Here is a 24,243-nt window from a genome sequence, read left to right as displayed (position 1 = left end):
TTCTTGGAGATGCTGCGCTAGTGTATGCATGTGTATGAAAGTCTTTCAACCTGGAAATTCGAAAAAAAAAGTTTCAACAGACAGAAGCAATTGGCCAGCATCTGCTCTACAATGACTGCACCTTCATTTGGTCATATTTGGTGTCAATGTAAAAACGTCATTCAACTGGGAACTGAACGTTTTCTCCTTAAAGTGATGCTAACAAAGGAGCAGAGTCAGGAAACCACAGACGGAAGCAATCGATCAGTTGCTCAACTTCAACCGAGGTGGAGAAATGAATGCACTGATGATCGGAACCTGGTACTGTAAAACCTCACAGGGTTTGAATGCAGTTCACATATGTAAAAGTAGATATGTGTGTTTATGGAAGTGTCTGACATTTCTAGTCTGAACTCAAAACAACAAGAAGGTGCATTCAGTGACCATTCAATGTCACTACTTATATGTCATAATGTATCACTAAATATTTTAATTGATCATTTCCAAATTTAGCCGGCAGATACACCTGCAATTTGAGAACGAATTTATTTACGTTTTTTGTTTCATTTGACCAGATTCCTAAATGAGATAATGTAATAGAAATAACTGTGCTTGGTTTTACGCCCACTGCTCGAAGAATAAAGCTGTTTCCTCTGTTACTAATAAACTTTTATTTTGACGTTTTCATATCTGTGGAAACCATCGAACCAAACAACTGAGTGCCAAATACTAGGGATAAAACCTGTTCATATTTCGTTTCTAGTGTGTAAAATAATTTTGACAAACGAAATAAAATATGAAGCACTTCGTACGTCATGAATTCGCTGTGTGTTTCTTTAGAACCAAAAGGAACAGAGAATTTCCTTGTATGGAAGTTTAATAAAGCAGACGAATCGTGGTGTTAACCTTTTGCTATACTGCCATCTAGTGGTATGAAAGGGTTACTAAACTGTAGAAGTTGAAAAAATAGTTTTAATAGCATTTTAAAATTATAAATATACTACTAGTTATCTTGTTTTATATGTGACCTGCGAGTGAGTGAAGTGATATGAAGCAAATTCAAAAGATTAACTGCAAACGGTGACCAGCTGAGAACAAGATTTTAATAACAAATATTTATAAATAGTATTTGACTCAGAATCCGGTCGGTTTGCCTCCTACTTTTTCTTGTTTTCGAAATGGCACGTATGTTTTTCAGAAGATGAGTCACGTTGTGACAGAACATGAGTCCGAAGGTGAGTGTGAATAGACTGACAATAGCCCCCCTTCTGGGCAAAGGCTTCAGGAGCGCGCTATTGTGCGTGGAAGAATATGATCTGATGCTATGTGGTTGCATGTTGGTGTACATCCTGGGACAGGAGGTGGGGTTTGGTCTCCTGCAGTTCCAGGTGGAGTCAGACTCCAGTCAGGAATCAAAGCGAGGAAGTCATGTTTGCGGTCTGGGTTTGGTGTTTGGTGTGTTTGGCTCTTGGTGCTTCTGCGGAGTGAGTCACTTTACTTGTCTTTTAACACTGACTTTCTCATGAGATTAACCAGTTCTTCTGTGTAGGACTCCGTTCATGATCACTGGTCCTGATGAGGTGCATGCTGGGACGCCGACTCAGCTGGCCCTCACTGTATTCTCCGACTTCTCTACCAGAGTGACTGCTGAAATGGTTTATGGTGACACCAGTGTTGTCCAAACGGAGGAAGTTGAGGGCGGTAAGAAAGTCAGCTTATCTTTAGATTTATAGTGATTTCTGTGCTCTTTAAAAAACAATTCTTGTTTATTTATCTTGACTGATATTCTATGATAAATTGTTTTTTCAGACTCTTGATAAACCCTTCAACACACTTCAACATGGTCCAACCACAATCAGAAACTGTGTTCCTTTTGTAGCGTCAAAGAGGCAAACTTGAATGGTGTAACAAAATTGTATCTTAAATTACTGAAGGATTTTTCTTTTCTTATTTTTTCTAGTTTCTAATGTGTAAACCAAATTATTATTTTGTCATGCACCAAACAGATGTAAACTTCTGTCACAGAAATATCACACCTCTCATTCATATCTGTATGTGGAGCGCCTCATGGGTGAATACTAGGATCCTTGTCTTTATTTTTCAAACTTATTTTGGTTCCAGTGTTTGAGATGAGATGAAATGTAATTCATGTATTTTCAGGCTTGACCAGGATCCTGACTCTCCCTGCAGTAAGTACAAAAGACATTTCTTCTAAATTGTCCTCAGAAGAGTATCTTATTATATATTATTATATATGAATAATATTATATTTTGTTTCAGATTAAAGACTCTCCGAGTCCAGCAGTCGTCAATCTGACTCTTAAAGGTTACAAGGACCAGGATGTTATTTTCTCCAGCAGGAGAATGCTCATCTTCCGACCCACCAACGTCTCCAGCTTCATCGTCACCGACAGGTCTCGCTACTATCCAGGAGATTCCGTCAAAGTCTGGGTGGCGTCAGTGGAGTCGGATAATCGACCTTACGAAGGCGGGGTGGAGGTTTCCATACAGGTAGGGTTTCTAGTGGGAGGGGCTGGAGAGGTTTCAGGACGCTGTGTAAAGGTGTATTCTTTTGTCACGTGGAGGACCCCGAGGAGACAGTGGTCACAAGGTGGGAGTCGACCGGAAATCTCGGAATTGTGTTGCAGGAATTCAATCTATCTCACACGCCGCCTTTAGGACAGTGGAGCGTCAGTGTCACCATCAATGTAGGTTCCAAATATTCAAAAGTTTGTCTTTAAAAATATACCCCTGAATTCTGTCATCTGTGTTTTAGGGAGTGAAAACTGAGCGCAACTTTACCGTGGAGCAGTATGGTAACTGTTTATGTTGAACCTCACCATGTCTGGTTTGTTGTCCACAGCACAAGAGCTCATTTATAGCCACAGTCAATGCTCTGCCACCTGCACTCATTTCAATAAGAGTCTTCGCTGAATATATTGCACTGAAGTCCATTTCACCTTCTGTCCTCTAATCTGCTTCTAAACTGCTGCAGATTAAATTAGATGAGATCAGAGGCGGGCAATTACATTTCCTAAAGGGCCACATTATATACTGTGACTGTTGTTGCCAACGGAAAGATGACAGGGAAAAAGAAACAAAAAAATAAATGGTAAAATAAGGCAAAAAAGATAGAATGTAAGCAAGGATATTAAGAAATATAAATATGTCTTAAAACATCTTATATATAATATCTAATGTAAAAAAAATATAATATATATAAAAGCAATACTAAAAAAATTCATATTAAATGTATTTTTTATATTATATTTATATAAAAAAAAACCCCACTAAAATCATGATTTCAACTTTTTCTCCAGATCCACCAATCTTCACGATTGTGGTCAGGACGGCAACTAGAGTCCTTGTTGGAGATGATGTTTCAGGATCAGTACGTGCCACGTAGGTCCACGGTCATCAAAGCAACTGTTGAAGGAAGCAGACTGATTTTAGAATGCTCTTTTTTGTAGTTACACCAGTGGAAAACCTGTGGAAGGAACTCTGACCATCTCGCTCTCGAGGGGATCTGGGACAGAATTGTTAACACATACCAAACAGGTAACTACAAAGCACAGCAGAGAAACGGGTTGTTTAGTCATCACTTGTTACACATGTACCAACAGAAACATAATGATAAACACACGGATACATACCAGTGAATGATAGATGAGGAATCATGAAACAGTGGTGCAGGGTTGATGAAACAGTGAGCTAATTTTCAGAGGCCACTAGATGGTGCTCTTGATTTAGAAATGATGTGAGGTTTAATTGCATTAGTTATTCAAGTCCAAACATTTTACAGCAGACAGTGCCATCTGGTGGCCTCTGAAAATAAGGACACTGTTTCATGAAACCTCATCGACCCTTCACTAATACATGCGTAGTGTGATAAATAATCCTTTATCCTTCAAAAAAAAGAGTAAAAAAAGAACAGTTATGTGCGTTATTTTTTGACCTGAATTTTCCTTCAGATTTATGGATCCGCCAAGTTTCTCTTCAGCAACGCTCAACTGGAATCGACGAACACATCAGAACCTGTTCGTGTGTCTGCTTCAGTCACTGATGCGTCCTCAGGTGAGTTTTCCAAAACACATCTCATGGATCCATTATTTTACCTGATGCTCTCTCTGAAGGATTCAAAGCCAGCAGGGATGTCCAGATCCAGTTTTCGAGAGAAAAATTCCTCCTGGAATTCTGTGATTTTCCTCGACTGAAGCCAGCGTTGCACTTCTTCTCAGTGGTAAGGGATGACTGAAGTTCTCAATCGTCGCTTTGGAATGATGAACATTTGTCTCCCACAGCTGAAGATCTCCAGATTTGACGGGAAACCGCTGAGCTTGTGGGACAGAGTGTACAGTGCAGTGGTTGAGGTCATTCAAAGAACTTCTAGTGCCAAAGCTGAACCAACAGTGCTGACGCTGGCTGTGCCTGAGGATGGGAACGTCTTCATTCAGTTCAGATTACAAGATGACATACAAGCTGTCTTCTTGCGGGTGAGTGGTCCACTGCATCCAATGACTCTCCAGACTGAAGTGTGATGGGAAGTCCAAACTCCGGCTGATTCATTTGACAGGCCAGGTTCCAGTCCAGTGTGAAGAAGCTGACCGTGCTCCACGCAGCCTCCACCACCACATCCTCCATGCAGATCCTGCCAGCTCCTGCTGCTCAGGTACAGTAGTTCATCAGAAATCACACCTGCTCCTTCTGCAACTTGGATGATCTACACTTCCAGATTGGAGTTCCTCTTCGTATAGACGTGGAGAGCACTGTTCAACTGAGCGAGCTCCACTACGTGGTGCGTTCACTGACTCACCGAGGACCACCTCCTCACTTGTTGAGATGATTTACCTGTTTGACTCGCACCAGGTCACCTCAAGAGAACAAGTGCTGATTTCCGGGGTTACGACTTCCCTCCCGTTTACTCTGAGCCCAACCCGCTCCTGGTCCCCTGAGGCTTATATCACTGTCTATAGTCTGCTGCCCGGTGGAGAGCTCCACAGCACCACAGGACGAATTCCACTCCACCAGCACGGCTATGTACTGTCCCCCTGCTACTGTCAGCTGCTACTTGCTCCAGGAAAAACCGTGACTTCTGCCCCTTGTTGACAGGTAACTGTAGACTGGAGCAGTGACAGGGCTCACCCCGGAGAGCAAGTTTCACTAGCTCTCAAAGCTCTAGAACCAATGTCACACGTGGCACTCCTGGTCATGGGGGCGCATGATGATTCACCGCAGGATATGGGTCAGGTAAGATGTGATCTTCAGAAATGACCCAGAATACCTCAACTTTAAAGCATTACATTATTTAGAGCAGGGGTTCTTCACCTTTTTGATCACCTTTTCCAGAACAAATGGTCTGATTCATGACTGCGATTACTGATGTGTGATTTCAGAATAACTGATTTAATTTGTGTTCAATATCCATTCATGTAAAACCTTGTGAAATTACATGAAACCATGTGATCAGCGCAAAGAAAAATGTCCAACCAACAGCAGAACCAGGTACAAGTCCTGTTCATCAAAAAAAAAGAAGAAAAAATATACTTGATGCAAAGAAGAGAAAATTGGAAAAACTTTATCACGTCATGAACAAACTTCTGAATGAATAATACAATAATGTCTAAATGTTATGAAATATTTTCTTTTTCATAAGCAAACACTAAATTAAAGTATCGCCTTAAAATGAATTAATTTCAACAACTGCTCCAATAGGTAAACAGTGTTTACTGTTGGGTGCACCATCACTTTCTTTATCACTTTTTCCTTTCAAGAACTTCTCCATAATTGGTAAATATCACCGATTTGCAGCTATCAAGTCAATTCAATGACAGTAGCATGTCTTTGAGCATCTTGCAGCCCTCATGGCCCAGAGATGTAAAACACAAAACTTCTAGCGGCCCTTTTAAATAGTAAATCCTCCATCGCCAAAAAAACTTTAACACGCTGTCTGTTAACAAAAGCAACTCAAGTCCTAGTCAGAGATGTAAGTGTGAAACCAGTCGGCTGGGGCGTAACTGATCCATGTGCTTTGTTCGACGGCGACACTCATGCTCACCTGAGAATGCGAGGCCTAGAGGGAGTATTTCTGATGAACAAAACAGTTTTCTTGTCTACGAAGCTCCGATTGCTTTGAGATTTGCAGACAAATCTCCTGCGATGGGGTTACATGTTACATAATTGTCCACAAGGTAAGGCCAAACATTACATTTTGTGTATATCAAGTTACATTATTCTTATCTGTCTGGACAGAATTGCAACTTATGGAGGTTGAGCAACTCCTTACGACCCAGTGAAGAGCTTGCTGGACCCTCAGAAGGTATCTCAACTGGTGTTTATGGTGCATTAGAGCATGACTTGATCTCATTTTTTGATTCACAAATAAGACGCTCTCATTGTGGAGAGATACTGGCGGCAGTGGACGGATGGCAGCGACTCCTTGCTGTGGCTGGATGCGGAGATGAGGTAGTGGTAAATGTGGTAGACAAGTGTTGCTGTCAATCACTGGTACAAACTCTCAAGCTTCTTTCTTTAGTGATGGAAACTGGACGAGTGAAGAAATTACAGTTCCAGATGGCTTTACGTCTTTAAGAGCTGTGGCTGTGAGCATGTCCGACACCTACGGTTTGGTCTTCACTCCAGTGCCACAAACGGTAACCAATCCTTGTTTCAATATATTGGGCCTGACTAGCTGACATACTGCACTATTATTTTTATTTTTTTATTATTGCTTTAGCTGCCTGTGTCCAAAGATTTCTCCTTGTCCCTCGACGTACCATCAGCTCTGTTCAGAGGGGAGGAACTCGTCCTGGAAGTGAAAGTCATCAACCATTTGGAGCAGGAAATTGAGGTATGACTATTATGAGTTTATTCACTGACTTTCATACAGAAAGGCACGGCTGACACCGAGGGACAGTCTCATGGGTGTAGTCAGGGACAGCAGAAAGCCAGAGGTCCAAGAGTCTGAAGAGTGCATGAATGGCAATGTTCGGAATAGACAGAAGACGAGGTCTGTTGCCAGGGACTGGAGGTTGAGGACGGAGGATGAGGCAGGTGGGCAGGTAGGCGGAGAACTGCATGTAGTGCACTTGTTATGGATACCCTGTGTGGTAACTGATGATAAATGAATGTCAGCAGAGAGAAGATGATGCACACACTTCAAGTTGCAATTGACTTATATTTAGAAAAACAAAAGATATTTACAGCAAGTGCTCATATGTTATATCTGCAAAACACACACACAAAAAATATTTAAATCAAATTTGTGCAATAGATGCAATTTACTTAAAATAAGATAAAAAATCAAAAAACTAAAATACCCCCTTTCTTATTCCTGAGTCTAACATTCAGTAATCAATATACAGTACAAAACACTTTAAGACATGGCTCTAAATGTAAATAAATCACTTTGTTCTAAAACAAACACTAAATACTGTTAATTGAGCAATATAAAAACAAACCTGTTGAGAGCGAACGACCGCAGCGACAGTCACACCTCAATTTTGTGCAGCACATGCCTCGACATAAACATCGTGCGAGCAATTCCGACCTGAGAAATGATAAATGAATGCCAGTGGAGAAAAGATGATGCACACACTTCAAGTTCCAGTTGACTCATGACGGGAAGCCCGGATGTTTCTGCCCAATACCAAGCGAAAACCTTGACACCGTCTCCTCCTCTGTACTCAATTTACCCCAAATAATTTTATAATAGTGTAGTAAAGTAAAATAATTTGTATTTTAAATTTCGTTTCACACTACTTGAATTTCCACTAATGTGGGTTCACCACACTGGCTGATACTGACAGTGTGAGTGGCACAACGTCATCTGTCTCTCAGCTGAGTGTTCCCTTTATACGTCCCACAGTAGGCAGCCATTTCTTTTGTAGCAGAGCGCCCAACCTACCTCAGCAAAGAAGCCCTTCGTTTGTATTTACGGTTTGAGTGGGGGTGTAATCTGCAGCTATCCTGTTTGTGTTTATATTCAAGTATTGTCTCGCAATATGTGTTGATGACTGGATGTCTTTTCTCTAGCAAGGTTAGAGTTTTTCTTTACTTACCAATGTGATATAAATCATGCTAACTTGCATGTGGCAACGTCCGACTAAAGCAGAGCAGTAGTCTCACCAGTTGGGTAGCATTGGACAGAAAGCACTTGATGGTACAATGGCCATCATGCGTCTCTTCTCAGGTCATCGTCCTACTGGCACACAGTGAAGCTTTTGAGTTTGTTTTGGCTGACCGAGGCGACGTCTCCGTTTTGAATGCCCAAAAATTGACCATACAAAGCCATTCGTCGGACTCCGCTCTGTTTCCCGTGCGGTTCGTCTCCACCGGCCAAACGGAACTATCGGTGGATGCCGTCTCTGCTGATGCCTCCGACAGTCTCATCTGGAAGGTTCTGGTGAAGGTAGGCAACATGGGCAGAAGCAGGGTGCTATTCCTTCAGTTACCAACCATATATTTCTCAAAAAAAAAGTCTGAAGGAGTCCCACAGTCCGCAACTGTGTCTCACTTTCTGGAACTGGCGCCCATGATGAACAACAAATCCATCTCCTTTTCGTTCTCCTTCCCTGCAAATGTGGTACCAGGCAGCCAGAGGGCCTTTCTGGCCCTGGTCGGTATGTCTCTCCTCTGTTTTTAGCCTAGAAAGACGTTCGAACCAAAGTATTGTTGAATTTTCTGACCTTCCAAATAGGATGCAGTGTTGTGGATGAAGCTTCGTCAAACTATTGTGCTGAAGTGGAAAGTCATTGTTTCCTTCCCAGGTGACACCATGGCTCTGTCCATCCAACACTTGGAGCAGCTGGTTCAGCCGCCTCTGGGTAGCGGGGAGCAGAATATGATCCGATTTGCTCCGAATGTTTATGTTCTTCAGTACCTGGACAGGACCGACCAGGAACAGCCAGAGATCCGGAGCAGAGCTCTGGGGTATATGACGGAAGGTGACTATGTTTGTCGTACTGACAACACATTTTGTCTGGCATGATCTCAACAACATATGGAAAAGTGATATCTGTTTGGTTCTTCTGCTGTGAAGCAAGCAGCAAAGAGGCTAGCAGAAACTACTAAGAAGCTTGCAACGTGTGACTAACTGCAACCAACTGAATACACATGTTGGTGACTCAAAACACTACAGGTTATCAAAGGCAACTGACTTACCAACGTTCCGACGGCTCGTTTGGTGATTTTGGAGACAGCTCTGGTAGTGTATGGTAAGTTTTACATCAAGACTATCATGCATCTTCTTCAGGAAGCTATGGTCTACAGCTGTCTGTCAATGGTTGTCACACTCCAGGCTGACGGCCTTCGTCCTCAGATGCTTCCAGCAGGCTCAACTGCTCATGTCCATCGACTACAGTGTCCTGACCAGGGCCAGGTCTTGGCTCCTGGGTCATCAGGGACCTCAGGGGGAGTTCAGAGAGCTGGGAAAAGTAATCCACACTGAGCTGCATGAAGACCTGGATGTTGGTTCTGTTGGGCTGACAGCTTACGTCCTCATCGCTCTTCTGGAGAACCCGGATAACGTGGTGAGTCAGAGGACAATGTTTTCTCTCATGTGTCATTCAGGGGTTTAAAATGCTTTTCTCCTGCATTAAGGAATTGTTCCCAGCCAATGTGTCGCTTGCTACAAAGTACCTGGAGGACAAGGTGTCCAGTGGGGTGGTCAGTAACTACAGTCTGAGTCTGGCTGCGTACGCCTTGTCTCTGGCCGTGAGTCCTGCGGCTGACACTGCCCTCAACACGCTAGCCTTACGCGCAGACAACAGAGGTGACTGTCAGTGAGACAGATGTCAGTGGAGTCACCTGCTTATGCTGTTCAAATCTGTCACAGAGCGAGTCATGATGTGGAGCACCTCTGCAGGCCTGCAGTCACATGACTGGCGTCCACGCTCCACTCAGGTGGAGATGACCTCCTACGTGGCGCTTGCCCATTTCCAGCGTAGACGCTTTCCCACGGGCATCGAACAAGTCAAGTGGTTGAGCAGCCAGAGGGACCATCACGGGGGATACGGCAGCACACAGGTATGGAGAAGAAGCGGTGAAGGTCTTGGTCTATGAAGACGGACAGGTGGGGCCAGAGAGGATGCTGGAGGGGGAAGAAGGCCACAACAAATGGTGAAGAAGGAAGAAGTGATGAGTGGTGTTCATTTCCCTGCAGGCCACAGTGGTTGCCCTCCAGGCTCTGTCCTACTACGCCACCTTCAGTGGTGCCAGTGCCATCGACCTCATGGTCCAGCTCACTGCAGAACAATCCGTGTTCCGCTTTCACATCAACTCCAGCACCTACCTGAGCTACTATCGGCAGGAGGTGCGTTTATTTCTCCTTTAGTTTCGTTTGTTTTGCGTGTTCAACATCACTGTTGTTTCAGATGAACGCTGGCCAAGACATACACCTGAGTCTTTACCTCGAGGGGAGAGGATTCGCAGTGCTGCAGGTACGTTTCTGTCATTGGTCCAACCAGTCGGGGCAGACCGTGGTTATGTCAGAGGCTCTTCAGATTCTCATATCAAAAGTCATTTCTTCCTTGAAATCTGTTTCCTTCTGCTCCCAGATGAACGTCTTTTACAACCTGGACAGCAGAGCGTTTTCACAGAGCCTTGCACATACCACTGACCAGGAGGACTTTGCTTTAAATGTAGGCGTTCTGTCGGAGACGGACCAAGATCACATCATCGTCTCAGTGTGCATGAGGTAGGTGTCACTGTTGGACAGTGGAGAAATCCTTCCTTCACGTCAGTTCCAACCCAGTTTGGAATACAAACCTATGACGTTGAATGAATGATCTACAGCAGTAAAGTCCTGGCAGCGTGAGGTCCATCACAGCCCATTGTCTTCCAGGTTAAAAAGCAGCGCGCCAATGTCCCACACTGGAATGGCTTTGTTGGACGTGGGCATGCTCAGTGGCTTCAGTCTGTCGCCTGGAGCTGCTGTCAAAACAGGTCTCATAAGACAAATGGAAATCTTCCCTGAAAAAGTGACCTTCAATCTCCACTCAGTAAGTCCATGTGTATCTATGATGAATGTTGCCTTTCCTCACGGTTGTTGTTCCTGACTCTGCAGCTCAACAAGTCAGAGGTTTGCATCACGCTGCCAATGATCAGAGTTTACAAAATGGCGCAAGTGCAGGAAGCAGTGGTGCTGCTGTACGATTACTACGAGCCCAGTAAGTTTCAGCAATCGCCGGGTTTTCACCTTTAAAATAATCAAACGTTTCCCCGCAGCACGGAGAGCAACAGCGACGTACGCAGTCAAGTCACCTTCCCACTCCTGCCACTACTGCGGTGACAACTGCCAACGCTGCAGACCAGGAGTAGCCCTCGGCGTGACCTCAAATCCCCCACCGAACTCGGCTTGCAGCGCCCTCTACAGTACAAGCTTGGCAAGCTTCAGTGTTTTTCTGTATTTATTTATTTGACATTAAAAAATACGTTAAATTATTACAACAGTAATAAATTCATTAAGAAAACTTAAATAAACGTATGTTGATGTTTAATAATTCAAAGTACACTGCATCAACAACCATGTCGTCTGTCCAGGCAGGTGCTTTTTGTATTTATTGTGTATGAAAAAATACTTTTGTTACTGTAAAAAATAAATGTTGTGTGACCTAATATATCATTATAACTGAGTAGTAGTGTTATATTAATGTAGTTGTTTAGTATATTATTGATTTGAGCTATGATTTGGAAATGAATTGGGCAACATAAATCCTTGTAGTTCATTTATAGTCCAACACTTGTTTCCAAATAACGGCTGTCATTATCATTTATTCCATTATTTCAAAAAAGAAAAGCAGTACTATAAATAACCACTAGATGGCAGCATCTGCCTTCTTAAATTCTATCAACGTCGACTCTGAGATCATCTGTCTTTTAAACAGCACTGTGTATTTTCTCATTGACTCACCCAACACAGAATAACACATTGCTAATATTTAGGGTCAAAACCAGTGACCCCAGGCTTTGGCCTGTTTACAGGTCAAGCTCCGAAAACAAACCACCAAAACAGACATGAAGTCACCATGTTTATTGAAGTCAAAGCAGCTTCAGAGCGGAGCTAAATGATAATTTAAACACTCAAGTCGTGTGAATATTGTTTAAATAAGTTGAGTCTCGTGGATATATCCTCTAAAATGTGACTTTGAAAACCTAAGTCAGTCACTTACTGTTGTAAATTATGTATTTTTTAGATTAGGAAAAATTGCAATGTTTATTTTTGAAATTGTTACTATAGTTACAGTTGAGTATTTGTTTTTAGATATTGTTAGAGGTAAAAAAACAACTCTGCTATACATTTACTAAAAAGTAAACAGGTTTCAAAAACTTTATTTGCAATACTGCAAACTAAAATTCAAGTTTCAAGTCGTTTTTTTTTTTTATCAGGCCATGAATCCCTCGCATGTTCCTTATGATTCATGCCGTCATGAAGACGCTCCAGTTCTAATGCTTTCAGGAAGAGCTTCTGGTCAGACGACTGGTTTATTTCGGTAAAACATTAATTCCAAAGGCTTATTGCTCCCCATGGCCGTGCTCCAGATGACATCACTTGGAAAGAACTATAACCACACGGACACACGGAAACCCAATGCTGATGGTGTCATGATTTTTGGAGGGGGTTGGCAGCCACAACACAATCGCAGGGGAAACTTCTGACTCCTGTGCTACCTATTGGGCTCCCTGTGTGTCATGGGGGCCCCGGGGGGGCTGATGCATTTGTTTGGCAAGACACGCTCAATTCGCTCACGGAAAAATCATCCCACCCAGACAGAGTATTTACATGACCTTCCGTTGACCCCGACCTGACGGTCCAGCGAGGGAGATGAATCCAGACGGGCAGGAGAGGAAAGTCCACTCTCAGTCTCAGCACCATCAGACTTTGGATCTTCTCTGGTGTGTCTTACCGGCATCAGAATTTCCCCAACAAGTCCCATCAAGTTTGAATCCAGAAGCAGTCATGAATCATAACGCTCACAGACAAAGCAGCGTCTGATTTTTTTTCTTCCTCAGAATCAGGTGTGAACACACTGAGATTAGAGCGGCACTAATCTCGTGACTGCACTTGTGGTTTACGGCGCTCACTGGAAAAACATTCCCCTCCGTCGGCACTAAAGTAAACAACGCCATGTGTATTTGGACACTTGAAAGACAGGTGCTGGTTCGTGGAAAGTTTGTGGCTCAAGTTTCCACTGACAACAGGTCAGAACCAATAGATTTTTTGCCACCACGGGTTTTCTGAGTGAGCAGTCTTCGGTCCATATGAGGAGACAGAAATGACTCCCTCTTAACTTCACGCCACCTGACACTTCTGTCCTCTTGGTCTTGCCATCACGTTAGATGCCTCCAAATCTGACTCCCTCACTCTCTCTGAAGGGAAACCACTGTGACTCCATACTTTGCGATCTAGTCTTTTGGGCAGTCATGAGGGTTAGGGTTATGGGAATGGTGTGGATAAGTGTCAAACCAGGTGAGCACAATGGCATGACCTTGGGTGAAATAGTTGGGGCACCAGCAAAGTTACCTCCAGTGTAACCATGAACAAAAAGAGAAACTGGGAGTTAAATACCAGTCATGTAGGAAACACAAAACACAAACATTACCTTATAACCGGCTCACGCACATCAACCCTTCCCCCCATGACTTTGCTTCACTTCTCTAGGACTTCAATGGTCAACAATATCTCATGCAAAGACCCCCCGGATTATCGTGGGAGTGGGACCATGCCCTGACTTGCACCACCCTGTAAACATCCATGTAGTTAGGTGAGGGCTTCTTCATCACCTGGTGCGAGATGTCTGACTGTGTGGACCAGTTTACAGGCCTTGTTTTGTCGATGGTGAGCAACACATTGGGAAACTCATCCAGGATCCAGCCCAATGTCTGTCCCAAGTCTTTATCTGAGGACTGTGTGTCTCCATCCTTGCTCCCCACCTGGTGACCCCCCTTTCTGCTGACATGGCTGGAAAACTCAGGGATAGAGGTCACTGCAAAAGTTGCAGAGGGATCCTCTATTGTGTCTAGAAAACTGATCTGCATTACATTTTCTCCTCACTTCATTCAAATTCATTCCCTACTGGTCCTCACTCTTTGTTAAGCCCTGGCTGGACGTCAGGAAAACACATGAAGGAGGCAGACGCTCCAAACCCAGAGGTCTGTTACCTACCGTTTTATTCATGATGAAGGGATTTTCTAGCTTTTTCTGCTCACACTTTGACTCATTCTTTCAAGCACGTTCCCTTCTCTTCTCCTCGGCAGCTCCGCAACAGCCGAATGAAGCTGTTTTCACTGTGCTGAGGGTTCCTCAGTGGGGGAAAGAGTCTGGTTGTATGATTGATCTGTCTGGCTCAGAACCTCCTTTGTTTCCGTGCGCCCACTAGCTCGCACACTTGCAGCGGCACGGTGCGTCACACTCGGCGTTGCTGTGTGTGTAAAAGAATGAATGACTCACCGTAGGAGTCAGACTAAACTGAGCTGGTCTCGCACTAAGGGAGCCTACCCTGACTCCGAGAGCTAGCATGACATCTCTCACTGCCTCGTATATTTTCCACTCATTTTTCACCAAGGTCAGTTTTTGTAGCCCCGATTCAGATGCCCCACGTTTCCTCCACCTCAGTGGGCAATTAGGGTAAGCAGAAACAGGTGGAAGTGGCTTTTCAGCGCGGCTCCTGTGCGTGTTTATGGCCGAGTCCTCACTGTACGTGAATGTTGCTTTGGTCTTGGCTCTGTTTACGTGGATGGAAACGTGTTTGTGTCGCCGTACGCGACAGGACCTTGGATTAGGAAGGGACCGAGCCGCAGAAAGAATTCCGGCCGTCTGATCACGTCGTCTGCGCTTCAAGTGCTGGGATTTGCTCTGGAAAATACACCCAGACTGGCGCTTCCTCCAGTTCAACACATGTGACACCAGGGCTGAAGCAGTAGCAGGGATCACAGGATTGATGAATGGAGGGAGCCGAGCAAATAAACGCTCACACTTTTGTTATTCCACCGACGTCTGGTCCTGCAGCAACCAAAGCAGTCGCACAGTCAAGGCGCCGTTTCCTAACCTCAGATACTGTTTACTTAAGAAAACGCTGTGATCTCATACACAGTGGATCTCAAGACGCTAGTATTGGAATGATGCTACCGAAGCTAGGTGTGTCTACTGGGGCCTATGATTCCAGTCAGCTTTAGTCATCATGAACTGATCTGAATGGGTCACTGACACTGGTCAACAGAATCATGCAGGTTTGACCAGAACTAAAGTAAGGTTTACTCACTTCTTATAACCTTTAAGTGTTGGATAAATGCGATAAAAGCTTTACTGTTAGAAAGAAGAAGTACTGTGTTTAGAAACGTCGTGATAAAGAGGAGCGCGATGCTCAGTCCTCAGGATTGGGTCAAACACCAGCGCCACCTTGGGATCTAACCGGAAGTATCAAGCATGGCTGAACGCACTGAAACTGAGGAAGTTGCGAGCAACTTCACAGCAGATTTGAGCATTCGTCCATGTTTTTTTTTTAAAGACAGAACAGCAGGTTTGTGTTGACAAAGCTTTTATTTTTATTCAGACAAGTTGTGAGAGGATGAAGGGTCTGATGCTGCGGAGTTAGAGGGAAGCATCAGTCGGCTCTGTAACAAAAGGACTTCCTCATTTCCGAGTTGGGAACCATGGGTATTGCAGTCGGTTTCAGAACCCCAAACCTTCGGGCCAAAAGGTTCCCATTTCTTAAGACATCCTTCGGGGAGAACAGGCTCACTGGCACCATTGCCTCAACCAGAAGCCACTTAGTTCTGCGTCTCTTCTCTGATAATAAAATTGAACAGCATGTTTGTCTGGACCTCATGAATGGGTTGACAGTAGCGCCCTCTTGTGATGTCATCGAGACATGTTTCCGGTTCTTGCTTATTACATCACTGCGCTGACTTTGAAATATCCATAGTATCAACAGAGTGATGGAAGGAAAGAGGCTGGGCACGGAGGACGCAGGGAATAGAAGAAACAAAACCTTTGCAAATGACCCGTTTACACACGACAACATCCACGAAGATCATCAGAAGTATAAAGGCCTTATTGCTCCGTCAACTTCAATGTTTGTTCGGAAACATTTTCAGCACTAAAGTTTCCGGCTGTACTAGAATTCTTCCCGTTCTTTGCAGGTAGCCCTCTCAGGTGGCTTCAAAAAAACACTCTAAACAGGTCCATAAGCACAGACAGTTCTTGTGATGTGTGAAACCCACTTATTGAAAAGTGACAAACAAACAGGAAGGAAGAAGGAACCAAAACCACAGAAACAGAGCAGGAAGTAGCTCACAATGACACCAACATTCAGTGGAATTCAAGCTTCCTTATTTATCCTAAAAATTAAATGACTAAAAGGACTTTCTCATCTCAAGGATGTATTTTTGTTCGCAGATCTTCAGGCAGTTTTTCTAATGGGAAATGACTTTGTACCTTGAATTGTGCCAGGGATTACTTCCTTTACAAAGGTAACTTGCATGTGTCATGACTTTGCTTCCTCAAACACGACCAAACACGGAGCGTGGTAGTTCACAGTTTAAGGAAAAGAGATCAAACCGGCAGTCTCCAGTGAGTCATTTCACATGTTAACAATATCTGACATTTTTCAGGACCACGTTATGAAAACTTCCGTGGTTTTATCTGCGCCCACCTGTGAGTGATGTCAACTGAGCGGACTGTTTCCTGCCATCGTATGAAGAGTTCTGCAGGACAGCAGCTGGGATAAAAGTTGGACCCATAATATTCTCCACCAATCTGCGAGTCACAGCGCTGAACGATCCTGAGTGACGGGATGAAATGGAAGCACCAGGCTGGCTGCCTGAAGGGAGCGTGACAAGTCGTAAACTGTTACCACCCCATTAGTGTTAACACGCTGGCATCCATTTGTGTGTCTTCTGGCTGGATCTTTGGCAGATATGGCAACAGCCCTTTAAAAACACTGGTGTCATTTTAGTAACCTCAGGTTCCAAAGTAAAATCAGTCTGGAATTCACTTTTGTCACATTCGCAGTCGTAAAGTTAACGGCCCTTTCAGACCCGGTGATGAGGTCACACATCTCCTTTTGTCGCGCAGGAACTTGATGGCGGTGGTGAGAAAAGCAAACAGTATTTGGAAAGTATGATTCCCGCTAGTTTTTGGCCGGATTCGTCGACTTTTCAATCTCCATCAACGGAATGATGTTTGGGTTTTCCTGCAACCGTTGATTTAATTTGGAGTTTAAACGTTAAAATGTCAGCTCAAGTTAAAAACATGAGCTGTTCTCTGGCTGGTGGTGAAGTTACTCAATAGGGGGCGCTGCTGTCCTGGATACAAATACAAAAAGTAGCCACTAAAAACACACGCCGGAAACACTGTAATTTAGGAAATATACAGTGTTGAGGTGAGGAGAAGAGATTTGAAGAACAACGGCGCCGTTCACGGACTGAATGTAGCTTGGTGGAGAAGCCACGCCCAACTTCCAAAAATCGCGCAAAAAAAACAAGGCAGTGAAACTCAAAAAATAAATCAGGAAGTACAGCATCGTAATACAAAACCACCATTACAGTGATTTCAGCCTCAAAATGTGGCGTCTCCTGTCAAACAAAACCCATCCAAAATCAGACTTTTTAGAAAAGAGTAAAGGGTCAAGGAAAAAATCTCCTTAGTTATATAATAGTTACATCTACATTATGAAAATACGACACAGTGCAACAATAAATTACGTTGGAACATAAACTGCCTTGCAGTGCCTCAGTAAACCGCATCATGTGCAACATCCCGTGAAAGTTTCAGGCGCCGAGTCGACTCTCATGCTGCATATGAAGAAGTGAGCTCCACCCACACACGAGGCTACTGACCCATGCGCCCCCCGCAGGGGAGACACAGCCGCTGTTCACGAATTGTCACTCACAGCTATAAATCCTGCTTCATGTCTGAAGACAAGTTCAGCTCCTGCTGAGACAGACAGGCTGTTTAATACGTGATCTGATGGGAACTGGAGCCACAAAGAAGAGAACAAATCTTAACTTATATAACCTTCCTGAGCAACATCTTCAACTCAGGTGAGGTACAGAACACGTGAGAAATATTTATGGGATTGAACATATTTCTGGTCAACATATCAAAGATAAAACACGTATACAGAGATCAAAGTTACATTATATTAAACAGATATTTATTTTGCAAGTGGATATATATAATCAACATTTATATAATGGTGATAAAATATTTAAAACAAATGAATAATTACATGATGGAATAATTTTTAAAAGTATTGATGGAAAAAAAAGTTATTTATTTTTATTTTATTTATTTACTCATGAAGGCAGGTGGCAAATTTGCAGGATGTAGAGGTGAAAGGAAGTTCAAATATCTGCATGGTCATGGAAGACAAAAAAGAAGACCAAAAACTTTTGTTCATCTTTTCCCTGTTTTATACATTCTGTACAAAGTGACAAAAAATATATTTTTTTTGTTTTGACAGTTTAAGTGGCAAGATTGCCAACTGTGATTCAAATAAACAACTGTTTACTGGAAATTTTGGATGGCTCCACATCCAAAAATGACATAAAATAGCCTTTCCCGAAAAGAGAAGTCTAACGGTTCCTCCCCTTAGTCATGCTGGTGGGAAGACAGTTCTTGACTCACGCCGTATCCCTGTGTATCCCCGCGACAGCTGCTCCCATGTGAGGAGTTGCATGGTGACCTCCGCACGCCCTTGTCCTCCACATCTGAGCAAGTCTGTCCGCTCCGGTCATCACCGACAGCAACAGACATGCTTCTGCTTCCTCCGGCGATTTCCTCGAACATACAGCGTCAGTGCCTGTTGAATTATTGTCAGTGGAATTTTCCCTCGCTGCTGTCTAGCATCTGACGTCCACATGGGGATTGTGGGTCATCTGCTGCAGTGGAGGGATCTCCTCCAGAAAAGTCTTGCTACCGGGAAACACATCCTTTTAACTGAAAACACACAGCGAATAAAAATACTCTCTTGAGGAGAGTCAAATGATTCAATGAGGTGCGTTCCCTTATCGCTGATCGGCTTTGGTGGAAGCATGTTTTAGATGCTTCAGTCAAAGACGGGGTGAGGCACTTGAGTCAAGGTTTTTCTCTCCCACTGTCTGTGTAGCAGATTCAGGATGAGTTTGACAGAAATATCTACATTTTCTCCACAAAAGAAGTGCTCGCCACCATTTGAAACTAGATGTGAAAAGAAAAGTCTTGTCTTTAACTTCATGTTGGTGCAAGTGTTTCCGACCAACAATGTTTTTTGTTTCTGAAATGAAAAAGAACTTGAACATCCTGTTTACATCCAAGATGTTGGGAAAAAGAGAGTTTTGGCTTTAATGTATTCACACATTAGCTCAGGAGGTTATTTATAAATAACCTTTATTTGTAAACAGAACTCTCACAGCAAAACTTTCAGTGTAGGTTGGAAATAAGTTAGTTTAAAAAGGTTTGTTTGGATTTATGATGGTGAATATTCTCGCCCCTCCTTGGTCTTGGTCCCCCTGCTTCAAAATTCTTGGTATGCTCCGGTCTTGGTCTTGACTACAACTGTACCCTGAGCAAGTATATGACTCATTGTCTTTCCACTATGTGAAGGATAAAACAAGACTCCATCCAACACTGTTTTTTCCCCGAATCAAAAGGTATGTTTCAATGAGTAATCCCGTTTCTGGAATGGTTCCAGATGAGTCACCAACTTAGTCTAGAGTTCAGGTTGGAATGGCCAAGCTCATCATGGTGAGCCTCCGGCGTTGGTCCCCCTGACCTTTGACCCCGAGTGCACAGGCTTGGAAGAGACAATAGGTGGACTGTGGACAATCCCTAGACATCAACCTCGAACACATGTGAAAACATGACTGGGATTTTCAGTGAGTGCCACGCTAGCAAACCTTGGAGTCCGGTAATGTGAAGTGGCGTGTATCACTTTATAGGTTCGGGACTGCAACAACAAACATGTCAAAGTCTATAAGTTTCCAATCTGGAAGTCGTTTCAGCAGCAGTTCTACACTCTCCTCTGCAAACAAGAGAATGACACCCCCGCAGACAACCGGGGAGACGCGGCACCGGGAAGCCCAGAAACTGCTTAGGCAGGGAACAAGGAGTTGAAACGTAATAGCTCTGACCTAAATAGATTTTACAGCCGGTCCCAGTGCGCTGGGGGAGCCAACATATGTGCAACGCATCAGGCAGAGGTGAGCGACGGCAGACACGGGCTTCCTCTTTGTGGAGTCTGGTGTGATGTATGGCGGGGCTAAGCTCAATGCCATGACTCGGGTCGGCAGTCTGGGGAGCAGGTAGAGGCCTGACATAACCCCAAGAGGTGGCTGCTACTGTCCCACTCACCATTCAGTCACATGACTGCTGGTCGGGTCAGGCAGAGCCTGCCCGACCTGAAGCGATGCTGACCAACATCACAGGCTTGGAACTTTAATATGCCAGTATACAAACGTTTCTGTGCTCAGCTCACACCTTTGTTACCCAAACACTTTGATATCTTGCTAGCGACATCTCGTAGCCAGACACTCCTTTGCTAATCCCAGTTTGTGTGTATTTTGCGTTACTCGATTTGAAGGTTTTTAGAACCTTAGATTTTTGACCATTACAGTACATGCTTGAGAGACTTGCATCACTCTCAGTTTTGCAGTGTAGCGTAATGTTGAATAAATTAAACCCGGTCAGCAGTCTGAGCAAGTCACAGCCACTTCAGACAGAGACTCTCAGAGATGCCATTTAGTCAATGAAGTCAGTGAAAGTGTGTTTTTAGGGCACAGGTGAGTGATTTATAACATTCTTGAGTTCATTCTCCAGACGTTTTTTCTTGAGGAAGCCCTCTAGTGGACACCACCGTCTTGCCTACAAAACTTGTAATAGGAGTCAGTGGAGAAGCAGATTTGAGTCTATTTATTTGCGTTGTAAGACCTTGGCAAAGTGCGGACCTGCAGCCACAGAACTCCCGTTGTATTTAGTGTATTTGAAGTTTATTTATAAACCACAAAATAAATTGCACTTTTTTTCCATCACACTTTTCTATTTCAATTGAAATTTTAACTCTATTTCCCCAAACATTATTAAAAGGTGTTTTGAAATGATAAATTAGTGAGTAATGCTCATTTTTACAGTGTTTCTCAACACTCAATATAAATATTGAGAAAATTCTTTGCCTTCATATCACCATTTAAAATGGTGTAGTCAGCCTAATAAATTGTATACTGCATTAAATTAAATTACATATTTTAGTGACAAAATTTAAGTTGAATTGAAGACTCTCTTTCTTCTGTGCCGTATTTTGGCTTGGCTCTGTCTATAATGTGGCCCCTTAGGAAAGTCAGTTGCCCCTTCCTGGTTCTAACTGTTGAGCCCTTTGCATCAGGGACGCGCTCAAATGTTCACCTCTGTCTCGAATGCTGAACTGGAACAAGCGGCTTCAGGACTGGTGGTTCAGACAGGACTTAGTCTGCAGTCCCTAAACATGTTTGACAGACTTGAAAAGATGTGATTTGTGAATCTGGGCTCAAAGGCTTAAGTTTCTTTCATGACTTGAATCCTCCAAAGACTCAGGGGCCAATAGGTCTCGTGGTCCCTTCCTGTCCAGACTGCCCGCCTGACAGAAGGTCAGCTCACAGATGCGGGAGCGACTGGGTGTTATTTTATACGCAGCCAAGAAACGTCCCCTGGGCGGCGGGAGACTTTATGCTGTGTAAACTCCACCTGATATATACGGCGGAGCCAGAGAGCACTTCAGGAGCGCAGGGATTGACAGCCAATGGCATCCCAAACCATCATCTCCCCGTCACAGGCCTCTTTCCAGCAGACGTCGTGGAGCCGCCACACAAAGAGCACAGAAGCTCCTGAGGTGAAGTCATGGAAACTGGGGGCCCCAACACAGCTAATTGCTTAATTGGAAAACCTCACTTCCTCCTCCGTCAGTCGCGCGCCCTCGTATTGATATACACGCTGATAAGAGCGCGGAGCCTCTCAGGCGGAGCTGAAGCCAAGTCCAGGACCTGAGATTTGTGGCCCTGTCTTTTAGAATAACTTTGCCTGCTGTAATGAGGTGCTGACTGAGGAGGGGGGGGGCGTCGATTCCTATGAGTCAGAACCCATGACGCGCAGTAAAAGTGAAACATGGAGTGAACAAGGCGAGCGCCAGCACTCTATCACCGTTGCCGTTAAATAAAACTCATGTGCTCTTTCACCACTTGTGAGGGAGGTTTTGATAATGTCACAGTTTACAGCTGCAGAACCACCAACGGAAGACTGTTCCGCATTTCAATACAGGTGATTGATGAAGTCTCTGAAATGATTTTGGGATGTAAAAAAGGACTTTTTAGCGGCAGAAACAACACCCCACTGCCCTGGTGCTTTTCTCCACTGACCTCTGCCACATCATGTATTTGCTTTAACAGTCCCACAGTGTGATGCTCGGCCCACTGGGAGCCCGCAATGTACTTAACACCAGCGCACATGCAGAATTCACAGCTCTCTCGGGCCACGCTGGCGGCATTTGCAGTCAGCTCAACATCAGCGTGTGTGTTTCTGCTGGAACACCCAGGTATGCATCGGCCTGGTCGACGCGTCAAGCTCCCGGCCGTAATAAAAGTCGTCCTAGCCTTCAGTCCCGCGGAGAGAACAGAACAGAATTATCGGGTTTATTATGCAAAGATGTGGTGTGGGATGGATTACTCTGCAGGAGAACTGCTCGCCAAGGCTCTGAAAATCTCATTGTAGTAGCAGTGACCAAGTGTAATTACATAAAGAACGGCCACTGCCGCGGCGGAATATGACTTGGTTAAAGTTGGCACATTTCATAGCTTCAAGTTTTCAACCTCAGTCACAGCATCATCAGCAGCTATTTCAGGGGAAAGTAGGATTCCATGTTATTATGCTATCAATGGCCTTCAGCATTCAGGTACCAATGAGGGGCCTTTTTTTCAAAATGACCTGTCAAGTCAACACATTTCTCTACATGTGACACCACTGGTGAGTTATTTGAAAATTACTCTGAAAGAAATGACTCAGTAAAAAAATCCTTTTCACGCCAAAAAAAAAAAAAAAAAAAAAAAAAAAATTTAAATTTTTAATAAAGAATCACAAACAATGAAAGAACATTTTGTTAAATCATATGTATTAACATCATCATATATGAATACTAAAAGTTCATATAGTAAATACATATTTTTCCTGAGTATCCAAAATCTATGTTTCAAACTTTGTTATTGTTTCTTTCTTAAAAAAAAAAAAATCAAATATCTAATAGTTTATAAAAGAAATCTCAAAAAAATATCCCATTGTTTCATGCCATTTTGAAATATATTTTAATGAAATATATTAGTATGAAATATCGGCATATTTCCTTACTTTCAAATCTTTTTTCATTTCATTTCATTTAGATATTTCGCTCCATATCTGCATTATTCCTTCGTCAGTAAAATAAATGCATAAATCAATGAAAACTATATTAATTCTGGAGGGGTTTACTACTTTTCGGGCCAATGCATTTTAAAAGATTTAGCTGCCACTGTTCAGTACCTCGTATTATACGCAGCATGCTCTTTAATAGAGCTTTTTATTCATGGAAAATACCCCTGTCTTCACCCAGACTGAAGCCGATGACATCGGTGTCTTCTCAATGATGAGATCTTTAACAACCGTTCCCCTCAGCGTGACCCACTGCACCTCCCGTCGACTCAGAGTTGGTCCCTTGTTGATATCAGTGCTGTCTGAACAGCACGCTCCTTCATCCCCGCGGCTGAGCTGTTGAACAGATGCGCAGAGTCGAAGGATTTCCTCCTGTCCTGAACGTCTGGCATCACCGTCAGGGCACGGAGAAGTTATGACACGCGTCAGCGCTGATGTCACTCCTCTCCAACCAGAGATTGCAAAACCTGCTGCAGACACAGAGCAGCTCGCTCTGGCGCATCGATGACTTCACTCTGGAGATAAATATTTTGCCTCTCCTTCACCATGGATCTGTTGCTCCACAAACAGTGATGATTTACATACACACACACTCAAGGCCAGTCTTGGCGAGTGTTGCTGCTGTGTACATTTATGGACTTATAAAATCATAAAAGCACTAGAAGCCGCCCGCGGAGAGTGATAATAAATGGATTTGAGGAAAGCAGTGATATATTTAGAGGCATCATGCGGCGGCCCAGATAAGCCAAAACAACGTTAGTCTTGCAGTAAATGTGTCACAATCCAGAGTCAATAACGCAGGACTCCTTTCCAGTCGAGCAGGAAGCATCCAGAGTAGACACTCAAGTGAAGTTTGGTCC

The 24,243-nt window shown here is 43.7% G+C and overlaps 1 protein-coding gene across 5 annotated transcripts in view; it reads left to right on the top strand.

Moving 5' to 3' along the window:
- LOC128747215 (CD109 antigen-like) overlaps positions 1-11,579 on the top strand; it is a 30,473-nt gene extending 18,894 nt beyond the window's left edge. For 4 of the 5 annotated variants that reach the window (XM_053844919.1, XM_053844917.1, XM_053844918.1 and 1 more), the window contains 31 exons: positions 208-300; positions 1,529-1,680; positions 2,140-2,168; positions 2,260-2,490; positions 2,565-2,687; positions 2,756-2,795; positions 3,300-3,381; positions 3,450-3,537; positions 3,951-4,053; positions 4,113-4,219; positions 4,281-4,472; positions 4,553-4,648; positions 4,712-4,774; positions 4,846-5,016; positions 5,089-5,226; positions 6,229-6,295; positions 6,363-6,441; positions 6,512-6,629; positions 6,713-6,826; positions 8,168-8,597; positions 8,745-8,921; positions 9,116-9,191; positions 9,275-9,506; positions 9,577-9,748; positions 9,812-10,002; positions 10,139-10,288; positions 10,350-10,415; positions 10,533-10,672; positions 10,820-10,976; positions 11,042-11,144; positions 11,203-11,579. In XM_053844919.1, the coding sequence (XP_053700894.1) occupies positions 208-300; positions 1,529-1,680; positions 2,140-2,168; positions 2,260-2,490; positions 2,565-2,687; positions 2,756-2,795; positions 3,300-3,381; positions 3,450-3,537; positions 3,951-4,053; positions 4,113-4,219; positions 4,281-4,472; positions 4,553-4,648; positions 4,712-4,774; positions 4,846-5,016; positions 5,089-5,226; positions 6,229-6,295; positions 6,363-6,441; positions 6,512-6,629; positions 6,713-6,826; positions 8,168-8,597; positions 8,745-8,921; positions 9,116-9,191; positions 9,275-9,506; positions 9,577-9,748; positions 9,812-10,002; positions 10,139-10,288; positions 10,350-10,415; positions 10,533-10,672; positions 10,820-10,976; positions 11,042-11,144; positions 11,203-11,396 (4,174 nt within the window). In that variant the 3' untranslated portion in view covers positions 11,397-11,579. The remainder of the gene's footprint in view (positions 1-207; positions 301-1,528; positions 1,681-2,139; positions 2,169-2,259; positions 2,491-2,564; positions 2,688-2,755; positions 2,796-3,299; positions 3,382-3,449; positions 3,538-3,950; positions 4,054-4,112; positions 4,220-4,280; positions 4,473-4,552; positions 4,649-4,711; positions 4,775-4,845; positions 5,017-5,088; positions 5,227-6,228; positions 6,296-6,362; positions 6,442-6,511; positions 6,630-6,712; positions 6,827-8,167; positions 8,598-8,744; positions 8,922-9,115; positions 9,192-9,274; positions 9,507-9,576; positions 9,749-9,811; positions 10,003-10,138; positions 10,289-10,349; positions 10,416-10,532; positions 10,673-10,819; positions 10,977-11,041; positions 11,145-11,202) is intronic. The other variant, XM_053844920.1, reaches the window with a different exon arrangement.
- The last annotated feature ends 12,664 nt before the right edge of the window (positions 11,580-24,243 follow it).

Source organism: Synchiropus splendidus, chromosome 16 (genome assembly GCF_027744825.2).
Source record: "Synchiropus splendidus isolate RoL2022-P1 chromosome 16, RoL_Sspl_1.0, whole genome shotgun sequence".
NCBI classification, from domain to species: Eukaryota; Metazoa; Chordata; class Actinopteri; order Syngnathiformes; family Callionymidae; genus Synchiropus; species Synchiropus splendidus.
This window is presented reverse-complemented; position numbering and strand designations above follow the sequence as displayed.